Source organism: Phocoena sinus, chromosome 11 (assembly GCF_008692025.1).
Source record: "Phocoena sinus isolate mPhoSin1 chromosome 11, mPhoSin1.pri, whole genome shotgun sequence".
Classification (NCBI taxonomy): Eukaryota; Metazoa; Chordata; class Mammalia; order Artiodactyla; family Phocoenidae; genus Phocoena; species Phocoena sinus.
In genome coordinates, this window is record NC_045773.1 from 25,981,513 (window position 1) to 26,001,035 (window position 19,523).

Sequence of the window (19,523 nt, forward strand, 5' to 3'; positions counted from 1 at the left end):
TGTTTTTGAAGATTAATAGCTGATACTTGACATCTGTCCCCCTGATTACAGGGTAAAAAAGGGAGAGGGGCTGTGATAATCCTTCATCCTTCTAATTCTACACAAATTTGTAGTCGTTAGTAACTAACGTCACATCTCCACAACGGCTATGGGGGAAGTGAAGTTACATGCCTGCCTGGAAAGCATGAAAGGCTCTAATTATCACTGGTTTTGGTTTCAAAACCATTTTGCATTATTCTTCTGTCTCGGAAGACCTACAAAGGGTATCAAGAATGTGGGTCAATTTGGTCCAGGCCATTATAATAACCTTGAAGTGCACGGTACCTCTCGTCATTTGGAAATCTCCTGTAATGGCATAATTTTCCCCGTGCAGACTGGATGTAAGAAATAAAAGGTACAACTTGCCAATGAATGATCAGCCTCCTGCCCGGCAACTACATACCGTAAGTCCTGACACTGCCTCGGGGAAGGGACCACTTAGTCAAGACTACCAGTAGGTGGCGTCCTGACAACGGCACTAACCCTCTCTTTTAGAAGTTATCAGAGACCTGCTTTTCCAGAGTGTCTCTGCAATTAGTGGATTATCAACACTGGTATAACTCTACACTTGGTTTTGGAGGACTCAACTTTTCTTGAAGTGCTCTGGCATAGAGGCTTTTCTTTCATCTACACCTCAGGAACTTGGGGCCAAGATGAACTCCACTGTTTGCTACTCCCTGGATCTCTCTCCTGGCCATTATGTTTCCACCCTCATTCAAAACACCTTTTCTTTGAAGCTGCTCACCAGCCAGCAATACCACCAACCCACTGTGCTCACTGCCCTCAGAACTGTAAGTTACCACGTCTCGTCCACTCCAGACCTGAGCAGCTGGCTCCGTCTTCCCCTCACCCTTCCCGACTCTGAAATGGACAACGTGTGCAGCAACAGCCTAGTTCCCTGGCCTTTAACTCCAGTGCTCTTTTCCTCCGCGCCCCTTCCATCCACTGCCACGGGCTCACCCAGGTCCCAGGGATCACAAGCACCTCTGAACAGCTCTGCTTTTGAAACTGAAACCTGGAGTGCCCCTCGGACTCTATTATCCTATTCCTATCCAAAAGTGCTGTGCCACCATCATAACTCTGGATCGGCCTTGTACACAGTCCTTCTTCATTACTGGCTATATCAAATTGAACATGGACTTTGCTCTGTAACTCTGAACAAATCACTTAACTGGTCTGATCACAGACAAGTTGCCTGGAAGGAGGATGGTAAGACCTAACAAGAGGGAAACTGCAAATACCACTTCACTAGGGGGCCAGCATGGACTTACACGGCAGCTTCCAGTTCTTCGTTGAAAACCCAGGCGAGGCCATCACTTAGCCACACTCATACTTCTTAATGCTTTGGCAATCTCCCTGCCCAGGTTCTTCTAACTTTTCATCTCAATACCGATTCCAGTTATCCTGGAGAAAGCAGAAGAAAAAAAATACCTAAGTGGGTTGATGGGTTGATAATTAAGACAGAGTCAACTGTCTGAACTTCTAACTCAACCAACTCAACTTCATCCTTCTCTGTCTTCCCTGATCTGATTTTCTACTCTTCAGTACCGCTTCTCCATCTGTCTTTACTACAATACTCTCTTCTCCAGGGTTTCGTCTTGGGCTGCCTTCCCTCTCTGGGCCATGGAGCATGGGCTTCGTTTGTGAAATCCTGGAGACGGAACATAAAATGTGGGGTGGTGCCTGTGCCTGTCAGAAGAACCTATGATTTCTTCCATGTGATTCTAAGCGTCTATTGGAAGGGGGGAGGGGAAGACTTTAGAACCACTGATCTGACAGACCTGAATTCAAAGCCTGGCAATACCCCTACTCATTGTGGGGCCTTAGGCAAGACACCCACCTTTTTGGAAGTTCCTCATCAGTATGATTAGGATCAAAGTACCAACTCTATTCGGGGCTGTGTGAGAGAGAAGGTAGATAAAGTGCTTGCTACCATATCTGGCACATGAGGCCTTCAAGTTGATGAGTATTATTTTAACTAATGATAAGCCAGACAGCTACCTATTTTTCCTAGGTGAACTCATCCACTCCCAGTGAAAGACAACCCTCCAATTCTGTTTAGGCTCAGACCTCTCTCATAAGCTCCAGACTACACAAATAGCCACTGGGTACTACCCTTGAATTTCCCATGGGCAACTCAAATTCATTAGAGTATGTTTTCCCTTCTCTATGGCCATACCACGTATTTCATGTTAAGGCTCCTCAACCAGTTTGGCCAAGCTAGAAATCTCTATAAAGTTCTGTTAGACTCACTCTTCCCTTGAATGTTCAATACAATGAGACCTCAAGTCCTATTGGTTCTACCTTTAAGAGATCTCTGGCATCTGTCCCCACTTTATCCACATGGTCACTGCCTTAGTTTGGAACCTTAACAGCTCTTACCTGGATCACTGCAACAGCTTTATGAATGACTTTTGTCCCAAGGTTCTCACCTGTCCATTCTGCCTTCCACATATATTGGAGGGCCCTACGTGACGGGGATGTTAAGAAATTATTGAATTATAAGTGTTCGATTTCTCCCCTCCCCCCGAAAACTTTCTCTTTGGCTGATGGTCTCACCCTCCCCTGGAAGAGATCCTCTGCCAGTGCCACCTCTGTTCCATGAGCTCCGATTATGGAAAGTGACGATAACAGGTGCACCAGGCGAAAGACCCGTTTCAGTCCCACTAGCAACAGGAGCAAGCGTTTCTTATGAGAAAGGGAGGACTGAGAGAGCAGAAAGTGGAGTAAGAAGGGGGAGGACCCTAGGCTTGATGTAGGGGAGAGCCCTGTGATGAGGACTTGGGGGTTGGGGTTGGGGGCTGAAGACAGAGTTTGAGGCCAGGGTGAAAACGTGAGAAAGAGGGACAGAGATTTAGGTGCTTCTTTGATTTGCCAGAGTCACCACGAAAGATGTGAACGACTATTATTATTTCTGCATGTGCTGGGACGGGACCATGAAAACCTCTGGGCTCTGACAGTTACATCTGGTTAAACTGCATGTTCCTGAGGATGAAGGCCCCATCATGACATTTAAGGTCCTTGACCATCTGGTGCCAACTTCTCCCACCCTGTCCGCCCCTCCCTTCCAGCAAGCTTCACCCAGTTCGCCCTCCAGTCTGCATTTCTTCACACCTGTGTCAGCCCAGCGTGCTCCCTCTGCCTAGAATGGCCTCACCCTGCCTTTCTGCTGGTCACTTCCCACAGGCCAGCATCCAAAACTGCCAACCCCCATTCCACGAACTGGGATAGCCTCCTGCTGTCCAGGGCCAGGTTATCTGCAAGAGAGCTGAAGCAAAAAGCGTAAAGAGATTGAGTGATTGAACCTTTTCCTTGAGTGAAGGTTAAGGAGGACATCCGAAGTGAAAGGAGTTATCCACAGGGAACTTAATCAAGAATGAGTTTGAGCCGTCGGCTGATCTAAGGACTGAACGGAAGTCCACGGGGCAGGGCAGCGGGGACTTCAAGCCAGCCTCACTCCTTCCTGTAATGTATATGCACCTTTACTCCAGTACACAAATCCACTACTTCCTTCATTGTCTTAAGCAACAAAAATAATTTGTAATTTATAAGAGCGATTTGCAAATGGTAAAACCGGCCGAACTTCTAGAGGTGAAAGATTATGCTGTGCCTAATATCAAAATGTACTGCCAGGGAGGGAGGTCTGTAAAAGCAAGGAAGAAACCAGACCAGCTCTGGTTAAAAAACTTACCTCTCTCCTCAGCGTTCTGTAATAACTTAAATGGGAAAGGAATCTGAAAAACAACGGATACTTGTGTAACTGAATCACTATGCTGTACACCTGAAACTAACACATTGTTAATTATACTCTAATACAAAATACAAGTTTTAAAAAAACACACAAAAAACTTACCTCTAATGAAAACTGACCACATGCCATCAAACAGTACAAAGAGAATGTATTTCTCAATCTATCAACTTCCCTTTGTTGACAAACCTACAGGGCAAGAATACAGTAGTGTTCACTGTTTACCCCGTTATTAATTTACCCAAGGCAAGCCTTTGTGCCCACGAACAGAAACATCCTAAGCCCTCAGAACCTTTTAGGTGGTCTGGAAGGGAAGCTGAGCTTCATAAGGGTGTCTGATGCTACAAATGAAGAAAAGTCAGACTAGATTGAAAAGGGTTTAGTATCACAACGAGGCAGAAACATGTAAAATATTTCATGCAGCCAACCTTGTTTATTGAGAAATCCTGGTTTTATTGCCCGTTAACATGTTTGCTCCACAAACTAATTTCTCATAAAGCAAAGCACAACTTTTTCTTATAAATAGTATAAATTATTTTATTTACAGAACTTGTTACAAAACAAATAGACTATTTCTTCTCTTTTAAATATCCAAAGTAATTTTCTATCCCTTGACATTTGTTCATGTTCTATACAGCAGCCAACACAAAGTCCAGCTGAGATGCTCTTGATTATGTGTACAAATGATCAACCTATTCACACATTTTAACACAGGAGATTGCTTTTATAACCAAGCTCAAAAACAGAAAACAAACAAACAAAAAAACACAGCAAAATGCTTTCAAGGCCCTACATTCACACTGACAGTATGTAGTGCTCATTTAAATGATCTGAAAATGTAAAAGGTTTTGCACAAAATGTAAAAATGATTATTTTCTGCTAAACAATGAAACTTTTAACAATCATTTTCCAAAGCCCAACTTTTTCCCCCGCAGGACAGAATGGGAGATATTAAGAAATTCCTTGGCAACAGAACTCTCGCAGGAAGACAGCTGCCTTTATAAGTTACATTTTTCAAATTATACATTTTTTTCAGTGTTCTCAGAGGTACTTTGTATATTTTTGGAATACAAAATATTTTAAATATTCTATTTTAAACTCTGCATTTCATGAGTGAATAACAAAACAGACACATTGTGTAAGTTGCTGGCTGACAAGAAGATTTGTAACCCTTGGTGCCACCGGGCAATCCATCACCAGTTGAATTCCTGTGAACCAAAAGGTCTTAATTTTAAAATACCTTATAAAATTACCAGCATTTGGTGGTTTTCGACTCCTCCCCTAACATTTTAGTAACAATATTTTGGTGGAAAAAGCAAACTCCAAAAGTTCAACTGAACATTCAAGTCTTTTTAAAGTATCTGTCTAAGCTTAAAACTAGGTTCAGGCACTTTCAGTTTTTTTTTTTTGTTTTTTTTTTTTCCCCATTAGTTTTAATCACATCACATACTAACGCACATGCGCTCAGGGCGCGTGCACGCGCGCGCACACACACACACACACACTCTCTCACACATAAAACACTAACAAAAGAAAAGCAGTGTGTCACTTATTACGTGTAGTCTATTGGGAAATCAGGCAACTAGGGAGAAGCAATGCCCACTTCATCTGTATGAATCCACTCCCAAGACACTGAAAGGGACAAAAAGACTTTCACAGAACAGAGGCATCCCTTAAACCGTAAAGGAGGCAGGTTCTAGAACTATTGGCTTGGCAGTGAACCACTTCAAATTATAAAAAGGTATTCACTTTTATTAATTAATAAATAAATACTAGATGATCTCAATTGTACCAAAACAGGATATCCGAAAAAAAGACCTGTGCAAAAATACATATTTAAATATGTACAATTCATTTTTAACAAAATATGTCTTCTCAAATAGGGATACTTCCATATTTATAATAGAACAAGAAATTCCAAAATAAAGATACAAAAGTAGGTTTTGTATAATTCTTTGTTCATCATTGCAGCACTTTTTTTTTTTTTTTTTTGTAGGTTAAGAAAACTGCAGGAGTTGTCATGAAATTCTAGTGGAAAGAATATAAAAATTATCTTGGTTTTAAATTGATACCAAAGTCTGTCTAGAAACAACCCAACCACTGCAAATTTGGTTTCTGCAAGTTAATTTAATTCAAAAAAATACTTGTACTCCCGTGTTTTAAATGGTCTTAATTGTTCACCATAATAAAAAGTAGTTGTAGGAGAAAATACAATATTTGAACAACAGTCTAAAATTTAATAGCACTGTTTAGGTCTGTTTGTGGCAGGCGGAATCCAAAATGGCTAATTTCCTAATCCCGATGCTCTGTGTACTACCGGGAGACAATAATGAAATTTCAATTAAAACCTCAGCCTAAGAAATCAAATGATCAAGACTCGCTAATCTAAATATCTACATTATTCTGCATCAACCTGCTAGCGTGGAACCTATTCACATCTTTCGGAACAACATGATCTGTCTATAAATTCCATCACTAAAAGCAACTTTATTTATAACCATCAAGTCCCCTTGGCTCTGAAAATAAATTCTACCCATACCCCATTGCACTTGTCACCAAGGAATCAACTAAGTACGTTCTGATTCCCTCTTACCTCCTTCTCTCCATCTCCTGGGATGAACAACCAGACTGACCTCTCCTAACGACACCAAACTGGCCCATCCGTGCTTTCTTCTTATACAAGCTCTCTTACAGTATCATTTTTAAAACATTTACTGACTGATTGCATAATAGGTGAACAAGATACTGTTCTCCCCTTCCTTTAAAAAGAAAATCAATATTTTACATCAATTTATAGCTAAAGTATCTGAATAAAGTTTTTGTTACCTTACATAATAAGAATAGTTCTGTAGCAATTCACATTATTAGGCTGGTAACCAAGTATTTATTCATTCTACCTGTTGTTGACTTAAAATTCCCTGAAACTGAAGTTTGTAACCCAAGAATTGTAAGGAAAACGGATGCACTGACTGGCTCTGTCCCAGCCCTGCCCAGGGCCATGATCAGAACCTTGGGAACTTTACCCTGTGTTCGGCAACTTTGTGTGTTCTTCTAAGCAAAAGTGCCCGGTTCTCCTTTCAGGAGCTGTGGTGGTGGAATCATCTGTTAAAGAGCTCCAGCTCATCCCCTCAAATTCAAGGACACCTTCTCAATCAGTGCTGTCTGAACCTATCAAGCTCTTTCTTTTGGGATGGGGTACTGGAAACACTATCCCGGAGGGTCTCTGAAACTCTCCATGAGATGGCAGGCGTAAATCCCCAGAAAGGAGGTGTGACTAGCAGACACTACACATGCCTCCCGCCATCTCCGCATGGGCAGGTGTGCGCAGTCACCAGCGCCCCTCCCTGGGTGCCTGCTCCCCATGACAACGGCATCCACATTAACATGTGTAGAGGCAGGAAGGGGTGTGTAGACCCACACGGTATGGGGAGTGCTCCAAGCGGAAATTGACACTTAGTCCCAGGACAGTATCCAAAGAAGAGGTTGCGGGCAATGCACCGAGTGCCTTGGAAACATTTAAAGTATATCAGTGACTTTGTGAACGACAGAGTCTGCTGCATCCCAACTATTTCACGTTACAAAGGCAATTTGTAAAAACAGGAGACTGGGCAGGACAACCAACCTAACTGTATACGGTTTAACATGAAAACAAAGGTTAAAAAAAAATTCAATCTCTTTGGAAATCTTGGAAAATTTTCCCCCATAGTGATTTCTGTCTACCTCCCCACCCACCAGAATTTGGCTTTCCATTATCAAAATTGTTTGCATTTGCATTTTCTTTAAAAAAAAAAAAAAAAATCACACAATTGCTTCTGTACCATGAAAAGTAAGCCTCTAAACTGGTGTACACTTGCTCTCTGGCCATCAATGGCTTTAAACCAGTTTGTACGTTAGAAACTTCTGACGGCTTCTGATCCCAAATTACTTGCAAAAGGCTGGGCAAAAATACAGGCTCTTTTGTCATGGTGCCTCTCACTGACGTCCATATACCATTCCCGGCACCTGCTATAAAAACCTAGCTGCAGACCCCCTTTCTCCAGAGGGCTGCTTGGGGTGCAGCTCTGCTCGCCCCTGGGAGGTGTCTCCAGTTAAGGTGCCTGACTGCTGGAGAGGGACCTACAGACGACAGGGTGAGGAAAGAACTAGGCAGGGAGAGGAGGGAGGGAGAAAAGTCTACAGTCACGCTCTTGCCAAGACACTCTCGCCAGCCAACCTCCTCCAAGAGTGGCTCCGTGAAATACTGCAGGTTCAACGAGACAGGAACTTCTCACAGATTGTAGCAAGTAGTCCAGACCACTCTAACACTGATAAAAGCACTTCGGTGGCTGGACTTGATCCAGTGTCCTTTACGAGTACTCACTGCTACAGACAAAGCTTCAGGGACATCCTCGTTAAAACAACAGCCCGGCAGATTTCTACCCTCGAGGCCCACAGGAGGTTGGGAAAACAGACTCAAAGGCATCGTGGAGTCCAGAGTGCTGAGTGGAGGTGTAACTTGTCGTCAAAAGTGTCCAGATTATTCCTCCCCGTGCTATTTTCAGCTGTCAGGGACGTGCCTTTGGCTTTCAAAAAAGAGGGGGTGGGGAGACAACGAAAGGTAAGTAAGCTGCTGTACACGGCCCCGCCCTGATTTCTAAACAAGGTACTCCCGAGGCCACTGCGTCTCCAACCGACTGGGCAATGCCAGGAGCAGGCAGCTCTAGAATTTGGCTTTAGCTTTCAAAAGCCTTCTGTGCCCTGGGGCACAATCCTTCTAAAAGACTGGCTTTTAGAAAACTGTCCAGAAGAGAAGCAGCCTGGGTTTCTAGCTCAGAGAAAAGGCTCACATGTTTGCCTTTTGGTTCTATTTACTGATGCTGTTTCCTTGAAGGTATTCCAGGTTGTCAACTGAGACGTGAACAAGGTCAAATGGGCCACCACACAGGTGTGAAAACTCACACCCAAGGCCGCGCTGAGGCGGGGAGAGGGGACTCTGGCCTTCACAGTCCCACAGTGAGCTATTTTTAGGTCCTTGGTGGCAGAGCCCAAGAATCAACTCGGGGGCTGGGCTCACACCCAGCCCCATCTCCTAGGCTCCCCAGCAGGTCCCACTGATTCCGCTGTTGAGGGGATTCCAACCAGTTCAGTTATCTCTGCTTTAAAATCAGCTCCGTGGAGAACGGCGAGCTCAGGTCCCTACTGGTCTAAGAAGCAGCCTTCTTTACAGCATTTGGAGTCATGGGTCCCTTTGATAGTCTGAAGAAAGCTACAGGATCCCTCTTGCAGATAAATGATCACAGACGTAAAAATACGCAAGGTTCATCCATCCTCTGATCTGTAGCCATGGGCCCCCCTAGAATCTGTGCAGCGTAACAGAAAGTATGCCACTGCAGAGGAAATCTTTCTCAAATACAAACTTAACACGAAACTGCTTTTGAGGAAAAGAACCCAAACTTAGGCTGTTTGTCCTAGTGGGACACAGTCCCCCACCCCCACCCCCCCCAGACGGTGGAAATCAGAGGTGGCAAACTGGCAGCTCATGAGCCAAACTTCGCTGGCAAACGTGTGGGCTTCACCAGATCAAAACAAAAGGAAAAACTACAGAGCTTTAGAAAATGGTCAAATTTCTCACGCAAGTCCAGATCAGCAGTTTCTCTTTGCAACTGGTAACAAGCGTCTGGGAGCAGCCGCTCTGTGTAGACGAGACTCCCACTCCCCCAATCCCCACAGACACTGTCACTCCCTGCCGCACCCGCCCTGCCTCTTCCTCGCCTTCTGACACTGGCGGGCGGTAAGGTCCGCAGCGGCGTCTACGTGAAGACGGCGTGCTCAGTGACACTGGCGTGGGCATCCCTCCTGGGATTCATGTGCATCAGGAAACTACACCCAGAAGGGAGTTATTAAGGGATGGATTCTTACAGTGTTTGCACTGCGTTTTTATGCTTATCGTTAAACTAGAAGGAATAACTACAAATCAAGAAGGTTTCACTTGTCCAGGAACCCCTGTTCAAAGAGACCCAAACAACACACGAAGAAGCCCATATGTATTTGTGGCTCAGAGAGAACTGAAGCAGCTGCTACCTAAATTTGTGCATAATCATTTTCCCCATACCTTTGGCACTGAGTATTAATTCACACAGATATTGGAGGGAAACGTCTATCACGTGAACAAACTTCTTGGTATTTTCTGGAAAAGTTCTAGCCTGGCATTTAAGTTCAGTTTTGAAGATGAGGAAGGGAAAAAAACAAAACAAAACAAAAAAGAGGCTCACATTTTAAAGTAGGGCTCTGGGGGTGACACCGCTGAAATTCCTGCTTGTAAGCAAGGACAGGAGGTATCCTGCTGAATGAAATAACAAGATGAGAGAGGACCTGGACAGGCGAGAAAGGAAGCTGGAGGAAGCGGCCACAGAAGGGAAGGCCAGGAGGAAACAGCAGCAGGGGGAAGAGTGGGGAAAAGACAAGGTAGCGCCCGAGAAAGCCATGGTCAGCAATGAATCCGAAGGCCAGAGAGCCCTCCTCTACAAGTGGGTCACGTTCAGATTTTTTTCAATCTGTTAACTTAAACAAGATTTTAATCTTCTGCTCTGCCCACAGTAAATGCTGTTTTCCTGCCTCCTGGGAAAACAGGGAGGAGGAAAAACAGGGAGAGAATTAACAAGGAAATTAAAATTCTGAAATTCTTTGATGGGAAAAACATTAAACGGTCTCTTTCAAATTTAAATCATCCCTTTCTAAATCAGTCTGATTTTAGCCCAGCTTTCTTCAGAAAAACACACTGAAGGACTGCTCTCCGGGAAACACGGCCTGCCGGCCTCGGGGAGGGGTCTGCCGTCACGCACGAGACGGTGTCCGCAGCACTTGCTGCCGAAACGCACTTGTCGTGGCCTCCTCACCCAGGAGCGTCCTCCGAGTCATCACAGAGTCAGGCAGAGAGGAGCCTGTTTGACCTCCGTCCGGCCATCAACTCATCCTTTTCTTAAAAGACCCCATGAAGCCAGACATTGGCTTTTAGGCAAACCCACCAACCCGACCATACAGATCTCCAAGCTGACGAAAGATCTCAAGGGAGGGGCCACGGGCCTCCCCACGGGGCTCCCAGGCCCTGTCCTACCTGATGCAGGAGGGAGCTGTTTGCCAGTCCTGGCGGCCCCGGGCTGGGGCCCGCGTGCTTCACGTGGACGTTGTTCAGGGCCGGCAGTTTGGCCACCTTGGTGGGCCTGCCGCTGCTGCTGTTGATGCCGCTCGAGCCGGGCGAGCACTTTCTTTTCTTGCCTAGGAGCTTGTCCAGAGGAGTGTGCGGGTGGGAGCAGGCGCCGTGAGAGCTGACGGGCAGCTCGCCGGCCTGGTGCACGAAGGGGCCGAGGGAGAGTGTGGAGTCGCCGCTGTTCACCATCACGCTCATCCTCTTGATGGACTCGCCGGGGCTCCCGCCGGGGGCGCCCCGCCCGGGCTGCTCGTGCCGGCCGCTCACTGAGTTCGCTTTGCCGGCCACGCAGTTGAGGCCGATGCCGTGGGGAGAGGCTACCGCCGTGGGGTGGGGAGGCCCAGGGTGAGCCACACAGTTTTTCCTAAAAGACTCCATGGAATGAGAAGAGGGGGAGGGGGAGGGGACTACCAGCGGGGAAGTGTTTTTGCGTTTCTTTCCTGAGCCGCCGCTGCCGGCACTGCTACTCGCGTGGTGACAGTTAGTGCTGTTACCAGAAGGCTCCTTGGGCCTTAAAGACTTGCTAGATTTCAACTTCTGAGGTTTCCTGGCCATGGGGGAGGAGGGCACGCAGGACAGGCCGGAGGGCGTGCAGGGGGAGGGCGAGGAGGAGGACACCTGTCTGGACTGCATGCTGCACGCGGGATCCACGGCCCCGGAGGCGGCGGGCTGTGCGTTCAGTGTGGTTCCATGAGCTGGTACCGACTTGCTACTGGGGGAGATGCAGGAGGACGAGAGCGGGGCAGGGGAGGGAGATACGGTGGCTGCCGCCAGGCAGCTGACCCCACAGTGTGATGTCGGCACAGAGTTTGTCCGGTGAGGAACACGTGTGGAGACGGGCAATGCAGTACTGGGCACTGGCGGGATCTTCCTGCGAAACAAAAGAGGGCCTGAGCAACGTCCACCACTGCCCTTCGTGGAAACTTTCAGAAGGACACCCCCTTCACCTCTGGCACTGAACACACCCCTTGGTCACAGGGATCGCGCTGAGATGCTGGGCCACACAGAGGGTCGCTTTTCCCCTTCAAATTCTTAATGGCTTCCTGCGCTCTGAGAACAACGGCCTGTAAGGCCGTGCACCTCACCGGTGCTGCAGCCGCAGGCACGTAACCCGCACCCTCCCATCCGGCACCCCGAACTCCGTGATCCTGGCTACTGATCTTCCTTCAGCTCCGAGAACGGGTCGTGAAGCGAGACCCTGGGTATCTTCTGCCTACAGCACTCTCACCCCAACTTCCGCTCACACTCCCGTTTCAGCCCCCATCATCACTTTCTTAGGAAACCTGCCCTGACCGTCCTGACTCGCTTCGTTCCCGCACTGCCCCCTGTTCCCAGACTCTGGAAGACTCTGGCAAGTTTTAACGTGTGACCGATGATCACTGTCTAGCATCTCCGCAGACGGAGCGATCCACAGCTGATTTACCACTGTCCATCCAGCACGGTGCCTGGCACACAGAAGACGCTCAAATGCTGGGACAACTCATGAGAGAACGAGGAAAAAGGAAGGGCACAGCTAGTTAATAACAACTGCTAGGTCCCAGCTACTGGCCTGAGAGCCTGTACAAGGGAACAAAGCCCCCAAATCTCAGGGGGACTTCTGGTCACGGTGCGCTCACAGTGTATTCTGTCTATAATATTTGGGTAAAGTATGTATTCAAACAGTCAAACCAGGAAGAACCCCCCCACCCCGCCGCCCTCACCCCGGCTTTTATTTTAGCTCCGATTTTTAAAATGTGACGGCACCAAAATCTCAGAAACGCCTGTGGCATAATGAACACTGAGATGGCAAAACAGCAAACGGCCTGACTGGAAGCCAAGTGCCAAGACTGCGTGGCTCCCGGCCTGCACGGGCAGCTCTGGCTGATCCGGGAGCCGTACCAGCAGGGGCCGGGTTCCTCATCCTTCAAGTGAGAGCGCTGGCCTAGACTGCTGCCCAAGGGCTTTCCACATGCGTTTTGAGAAGGACTATAGTTATTAATAAACAGAATCAACAACTGCAAGTGTGCGCCCCAGTCTTAAATCTCCCACTCAAAAGTGTGGCTCTGGCCCTAAGTCAGTGCTTCCCAACTGTGTCTGCACATCAGAATCATCTGTGGAGTTCAGGCCACACCCAGACGGGCCACACCAGAATCTCGGGGTGGGGTCCAGGCGTTAGTAAGTTCCAAATCTCTCCAGGAGACTCCAGCCAAGGTTGAGAAGCCGGCCTCTACCCCCATGCTACTCACGAAGGGTAAGCACTGACATTACCTGAGAGGCTTACTAGAGATGCTGAGTCCCTGGGCCTCACCCCAGACCTCCTTCCTCGTGGTGTGTATCTCAACAAGATCCCCAGGGCAACGGCACCTGTGAGAAGCTCTGCTCGAAACGCAGCACAGGGGCTCCGGCTCCCTGGGCGCAGTGGCTTCTCATAGCCACCAGGTGGCTTAGGAAGACGGGCCTAAGGGCCAGGCTGCTACAACCAAATCCTGTGAAAAGGAAAGGCTTCCACAGGGGCAGGGATGTGGACCTCTCTGGATGATATGACCGGTTTCTCTTAAAAAAGCTCTTTTAAGTCATTTCTTACCTTCTGCATAAAGAAGAGACAAAAAAAGAAGAGGTAGTCATATTGACCTCTGTTTGCACACATGAACTCAGAGACACAAGCAACTGATAAAACTGCTTCTGTCTGTGAGGAGTGGGTAGAAAACAGAGGAGTATGGGGGCCAGGGGGACTAAACCTTTTCACTGTACGCCTCTTTATATTCATGTTTCCTTTTTTAACCAAGTGACTTTATTACCAATCTAAAAAATTAATTAGAAAAACGAAAACCCAAACCACAAAACCTTTGACAGGCATCCCAGCCCCTCCTTAGGGAAAGTGCAATAGTCGTCCCCAGTCACAGCACGCAAGCAGCGGACAGAGCTCACAGGAGCTTGCAAACCGCCTTTCCGGTCGTGGCCATGCTCCAGAGGAAGAGCTGGTCTACTTTCACTGCTGCCCAGAGACTCCACACACTGAAGATAACGTACTTCACTGCCAGGCTCAAATGGCACCTCCACTTATCCCGAAGTTAACCACAGTAACTCAAGGGTAAGGGGCTGAGAAGAGTGCTGCCGGGGCTCTTTGCAAAAGGGAGGACTTTCGGCTGAGCCAGTAGGATGGGACCTGGCCGACCTCAAGACTTTCCTTGAGTGCCTCAAAGATGCCACCTGAAGAAGAGCTCTCTTCTGGTTGAGAAGTGCCGAGCCACTCCCGGCCAATCTCAGGGGTGGCCTGCACCAGGCTCCCCTCACTCCCCTGTCGGCAGCATTTACTCCCTCAAGCACCTGGCCTGGCACCTCTCTTCAAGCGCCTACCTGCCCCAGGCCCGTGTGCCAGCTCATCACTGAGTGGCCCGTCTGTCTCTACCGAATTGACTTTTTCAAAACCAAAGGTCACGTTAACAGAAAGAACGGTTTCCTCCTCGATGGGAGCAAGTGACGGATAAGGCAGTGAGCCTCTGACAGAACAGAGAGACAGACAGTGGAGTCAACTTCAGGATCCTGCTTCTTCAGAGGTTCAGAGCACAAGGAAGAAAACCTCTCCAACACAAGCCATTAGGAACCGAAACTCTCTCAACCCAAACCACTGGCCATAAACCACTTACCAATATAACGGGGATAAAAATTCTGAAGACCCTTCTAAACCCTTAGGAGTACATTAAACCCATAGTTCTGTGAGCTCAATGAGCTCTCCAGGTCCCACCAGTAAGAAGCTGAGATTTCATGCATTTTAAAGTTTTCTGATGTGAGGCCATCCCCCAAAGAATCCCAGCAAACCATGGCCCAAGTCTGTCTGTGGTTCAGAACACTGTTCCTTCAGAAAGGTTCTTACCTAGGAAGAACCAGGAAGAAACGTGAAATAAAGCAGAGCAACACTGCTGCGGGGCTGGTCTTCACCGTGAACAAGTGCAAGTCCTATCAACGAGCATGGGGATGGTTCTCTGGATTTTGGACTACCCGAGGTCTCTGACAGCTCCCTCTGACTATATCAGGCAAGCAAAGCAGAGAGGCAAAAACAGATGTACTCGCAGAGTCCACTCAGGGAGGCACTAGTAAATGACGCCCAAATGGAGGGTTTGGGATGACTAAGTATTATCTGACAGCCCCCTTTAGCAAAGCTCAGTGCTTCCCGAAGTAGGTTCCACCAAACGCTAGTCCCCAGGATGCTCCCCTAAAAGAGGTTCCCAGGTCAAAAGAGCCTGGGAGACAGTCCGCATTACACACGATATCCTCTGCTTTGAGAGTCACGACGGACCGTGCCCATTAAAGGCTTTGAGAAGTCCTGCAGTTAACAAAAACTATTTTACTTTAGGAAAGGCTGAGCTAATAAACCTTTCGGGCCACGGAACTGTTCTTCCACTTAAAATCATGCTGGGGAAACGGCGTGCATAAGGCCACACGAGATGATCGTCTTACTTTCAACTGTAAACCAGAGCAAATGGCTCCTTTCCCTAAAGCCCTCAGCAGCTCCTCAGTGCCCTCAATCAATTTCAGTGTCACCTGACCTCTCGGATCCCCTCTTGTTCCAGGAGCGTTCTTGCTCTTTCTCAAGCCACGTTCTTTTCTGACTCAAGACCTTTGCACATACGGTTCTCCTTGCCTGGAACCCACTCCTCCCCGCCAGCCCCACGGCTGCTCTCTCTCATCCATTCATCTCAGTTCAAGGGCCCCTTAAGACAGGCTCTCCATGAATCCCTCCATCCTGTTATTTTCCCATCTCAGCTCTTAGGTGGGTGCAAACCCTGGCTCTACCTCCTAACGTTCTGTGTGACCTTGCTTCTCAGTTTCATTACCTGTAAAACAGGAATAATCCAGGCCACCTGACATGGCAAGGTGTGACAACTGTACTTGCTAAGGTGCCTGGCCTACAGTAGTCTCAGTAAGCGCTACAGGTTGTTAGCGTTTCTGTTCTCTCCCTTACGACAAGCTATGAGCTCTATGTTCTGTTGACTGGCTTTCGCATTTCTCCCCGACCTAGAATGTGAGCTCTGTCCATCTGGGAGTCCCTCGGCCTGAAACCCCAGCACCGAGAACAAGACACATTTGCTCTGAGAGTGAGTGGATGAATGATGAGGGCCCTTCCTCCAGGGCTGGTCAAAGGCCATGTGTTCATCTCAGAGACCACTACCTTCCTTAAATCAGCCCCGTAAGAAACAAAGAGGACGCGGCCCTGACGCGCCAGCCGCCCACAGAGGTGGGGGGATGGGCACTCACTTCCACAGCTGCGCGTTCAGATGCTTCTCCACCATGAGGCTGAGGGCGCAGCGAAGCCGGTTCCACCTGGAGTCAAACACGTAATAGCCTCTTCCAATCTGCCGGCTCCCGAATGTGCAAAACTGCAAGAGAGAGAGCACACGCTCGGACTCGCTAACTCCGAGGGCGTGCGGCCCGGGAAGAAGAGGCCAGGACGGACGGCGCTTACTGAGGACCGAGGGCTGTGAAGCACGCGTGTGACAACGCCTGGCCCCGAGTGTCATGGAAGAGAACGGAAAGAGCAGGAGACGCGCCCGACCGAGTGCATGCCGCCTCGGGGCGCCCTGCTCTGAGCTGCACTCGCACCTTGACCTCACCCAACACGGACCGGGGGGCATGCCTGGGTCCCCGCCGCACCCCCCCTGCAGTGCCCCGTCCCTGCGGCGTGGGGAGGGTTGGCGCGGGGGCGGATGTGGAACTTACAGATGCTGGCTGAGGATGATGACCTGAATAATGACAGTCCAGTTTTTCAACAGACTCTTCTTTGTCATCGCCTTCTCCCTCCTCACTGGATAACCGAGAAGCTGGCTCAGTGGCAGGCATGGGAGGGTGTGGAGATTCATGGACTGGAGGAGGGTCAATGGGGGCACTCCCACCTTGCTGAGCAGGGCAGCCTGGAGGCCTTGGTGAGTAGAAAGTGCAGCACTGATCAGATCACATCACGTCTGGGAATCAGCTGCCTTAACTCAGATACAACAATGTCTCCAAAACCATCAGGGGAGGTCTGGGCTCCACCACTAGCACTAGGGACACAGATGCTGATCCGGTGGGCCTGGGAGTGAAGGGTCCTCTCTCCCGAACCGCGCGATGTCAAATGCAGCTGTCTGCCCAGTCTAACCAAAGTAACTTATCACCACTTCTCTATTCCACAGCCACCTGGTCCGCCTCCTATTCTCCCCAAAGAAGGCGAAATACAGGTGGAGTTTAAGAGAATTCTTTCTTTGATTCCTCTTCAAATTTCACCTGGAACTGGGTTACTAAGGCAATCAATGAGGTAATTGGTAATGTGCTCGAAAATAACCTAAGAGGGACAGGAGGTGATAAAAGAAGGTAGCTTTACCATTTTATGTGGGTAATCTAGAGTGTGTAACTCAAGGACAGCAGTGTGCTTTTCCAACACACATAAAGGCCCGGTGTTTCTAGACTTAAGCCTATTTTTTTTTTTTTTTTTTTTTTTTTCGGTACGTGGGCCTCTCACTGTTGTGGCCTCTCCCGTTGCGGAACACAGGCTCCGGACGCGCAGGCTCAGCGGCTATGGCTCACGGGCCCAGCCGCTCCGCGACATGTGGGATCCTCCCGGACCGGGGCACGAACCCGTGTCCCCTGCATCGGCAGGCGGACTCTCAACCACTGCGCCACAAGGGAAGCCCCTATTTTTTAATAGATGGAAAAACTTTAATGAAATTGGCCAAAGAAAGGACTTGCAAAGGAATCGACAGCCTGGGCCTGGCCATATTCTCGGGCACCTCCTCCGATCACTCCTCCAACCGTGTTGTTCGGAAACCAGGGGGCCCACGTGGGGACAGGCTCACGGGCACTCTCAGGTTCCCAAGACGGAGGCACTTCCACCCCTCATGTGACCATTTCAAGAATCAGACACGTGAGGATAAAAGGTTAATTAAGCAAGAGCGCCCAAGGGTTGGCACATTCCTAAGCACAAGCCCTCGGCCCAGACTCAAAACCCTCGTTCTCTATGCCTTTCTTTTTCCCTTCTTTCTGGAAAGTGGGTACAAAGTCCTTTACTTCAACTGGGTTAAATATACAAGCACGCACACACATATATCCAGCCCACCATCACTGTCTCCAAGGGATGTGCCTAAGTTCTGACCTGCTGCTCACTACACAGCTCAAATGACTCCTACACGCTCAGGCCAGAGTCCCAAATGAATGAAAGAAAAAACACGCTGTAAATGGATGCTGTAAAGACGCAGGCTGAATGCCTACCCCCAGCAAGAATCCCAACTGCTGTGTTTTGCAAGAAGCGAGACAAATGAATGGAAAATGGCTGCCAAAGCCACGTGAAATGTTCCCATCACTAACGTGCGGGCAGGACCCGGGCCGCAGCCCTACTCAGCAGGGTCAGGAGACACCGAACGCCGAGCAAGGGCAGAACAGATAATTCTAGCTTTACTCTGCTGCTTGCATTTGGCCACAAACAGCCCTGGTTGAAACTCAGTGATGAACGTTTGTTTTTCTTAAAGTAAAACCCCATTAGAGAAACATCTCTTCTCGCAGCGAGCCTGATGTCTGTCCTCGACATCACGATACACCGGAGCTCTACAGTCTGCACGTCTGTTCTCTGAAAGAGGGAGAGAGAGCTGTTGGACGGGGCTTACCTTGGAAGACTGGGGGTGTGAGGTTTAGGTTTACTAGCTACAAAAGGCTTTGATTCGGAAGGAATCACTCCGTGAGAGTTTTGGTGTGGCTCCTGTGAAGTTCTAGGAGGAGTGGGATGCGGGTCCCTGAGAGGCTGCGTTGGTTGCTGAGAGTCCGGATGGCGAATCGATTCCTTTTCCCTGGTTTTGTTTTTGTGCTCGGCTAACAACACATCGAATCGTTTTCTTCTACCCTGGACAGCCCTCCGCTGGGTTAAGGAATGTGTCTACAGACCAAAAACAACAACAACAAAAACAAACAACCAGAAATGGAGGAATCGCAGTAATCATTTTTTCTGCCATACATCGAAAAATACCAATGCCAATAAAAAAGCAATTTGGAGCATTAGCTGAATCAAAGGCTGCTCAGCATCTGATAGGCTAAAAATCTTGAGTATGATTTTTTTTTTTCCCTAATAGTTAGAAGCAGATATTCCAGCCTCCAAATGTATAAGAACCTGGTGATATTATTTCCACCAGAAGAAAGAAGAAATGTTAAATAACCATGCCACCAGGTATGTAACTGAGGGGCAAACAGTAGATACAAACAGGTAACAGGTCCTCGTGTTTTGTGTGACAGGAACCATTCATTGATCGGAGCTGTTACCAACTCCGCTAGAAAAGCCCCCTTTGGGCCATTTAGAGTTTTGAATGTTAACAGGGGAGAAGCACTTATTCCATAAAATACGTATCACAAAGTCTTCTTTCACTAACTGCCAGAGAGTAAAAATTAAACACAACTGTTTCTTTCTTCCTGTGACAATGCCATACAGAGAGAAAGGGGCTCACAGCATCCTGGAGACAGGCCGAGGGAGTCCTGGGCGGATTAAAGAGTAGGAGGCCAAAAGAAGACAGGCTGTGCACAGGAGAAGACGCAAACCAGCATCTGAGTCCCTATCGA

At 48.3% G+C, this 19,523-nt stretch overlaps 1 protein-coding gene across 1 annotated transcript in view; it reads right to left on the reverse strand.

Moving 5' to 3' along the window:
* Nucleotides 1-4,368: 4,368 nt before the first annotated feature.
* Nucleotides 4,369-19,523, reverse strand: part of ATXN7 (ataxin 7) — a 100,792-nt gene continuing 85,637 nt past the window's right edge. The window contains 7 exon segments of the mRNA XM_032649600.1: nucleotides 4,369-8,349; nucleotides 10,039-10,060; nucleotides 10,062-10,106; nucleotides 10,881-11,844; nucleotides 16,209-16,330; nucleotides 16,671-16,869; nucleotides 18,584-18,849. Of these exon segments, the coding sequence (XP_032505491.1) occupies nucleotides 8,240-8,349; nucleotides 10,039-10,060; nucleotides 10,062-10,106; nucleotides 10,881-11,844; nucleotides 16,209-16,330; nucleotides 16,671-16,869; nucleotides 18,584-18,849 (1,728 nt within the window). The 3' untranslated portion in view covers nucleotides 4,369-8,239.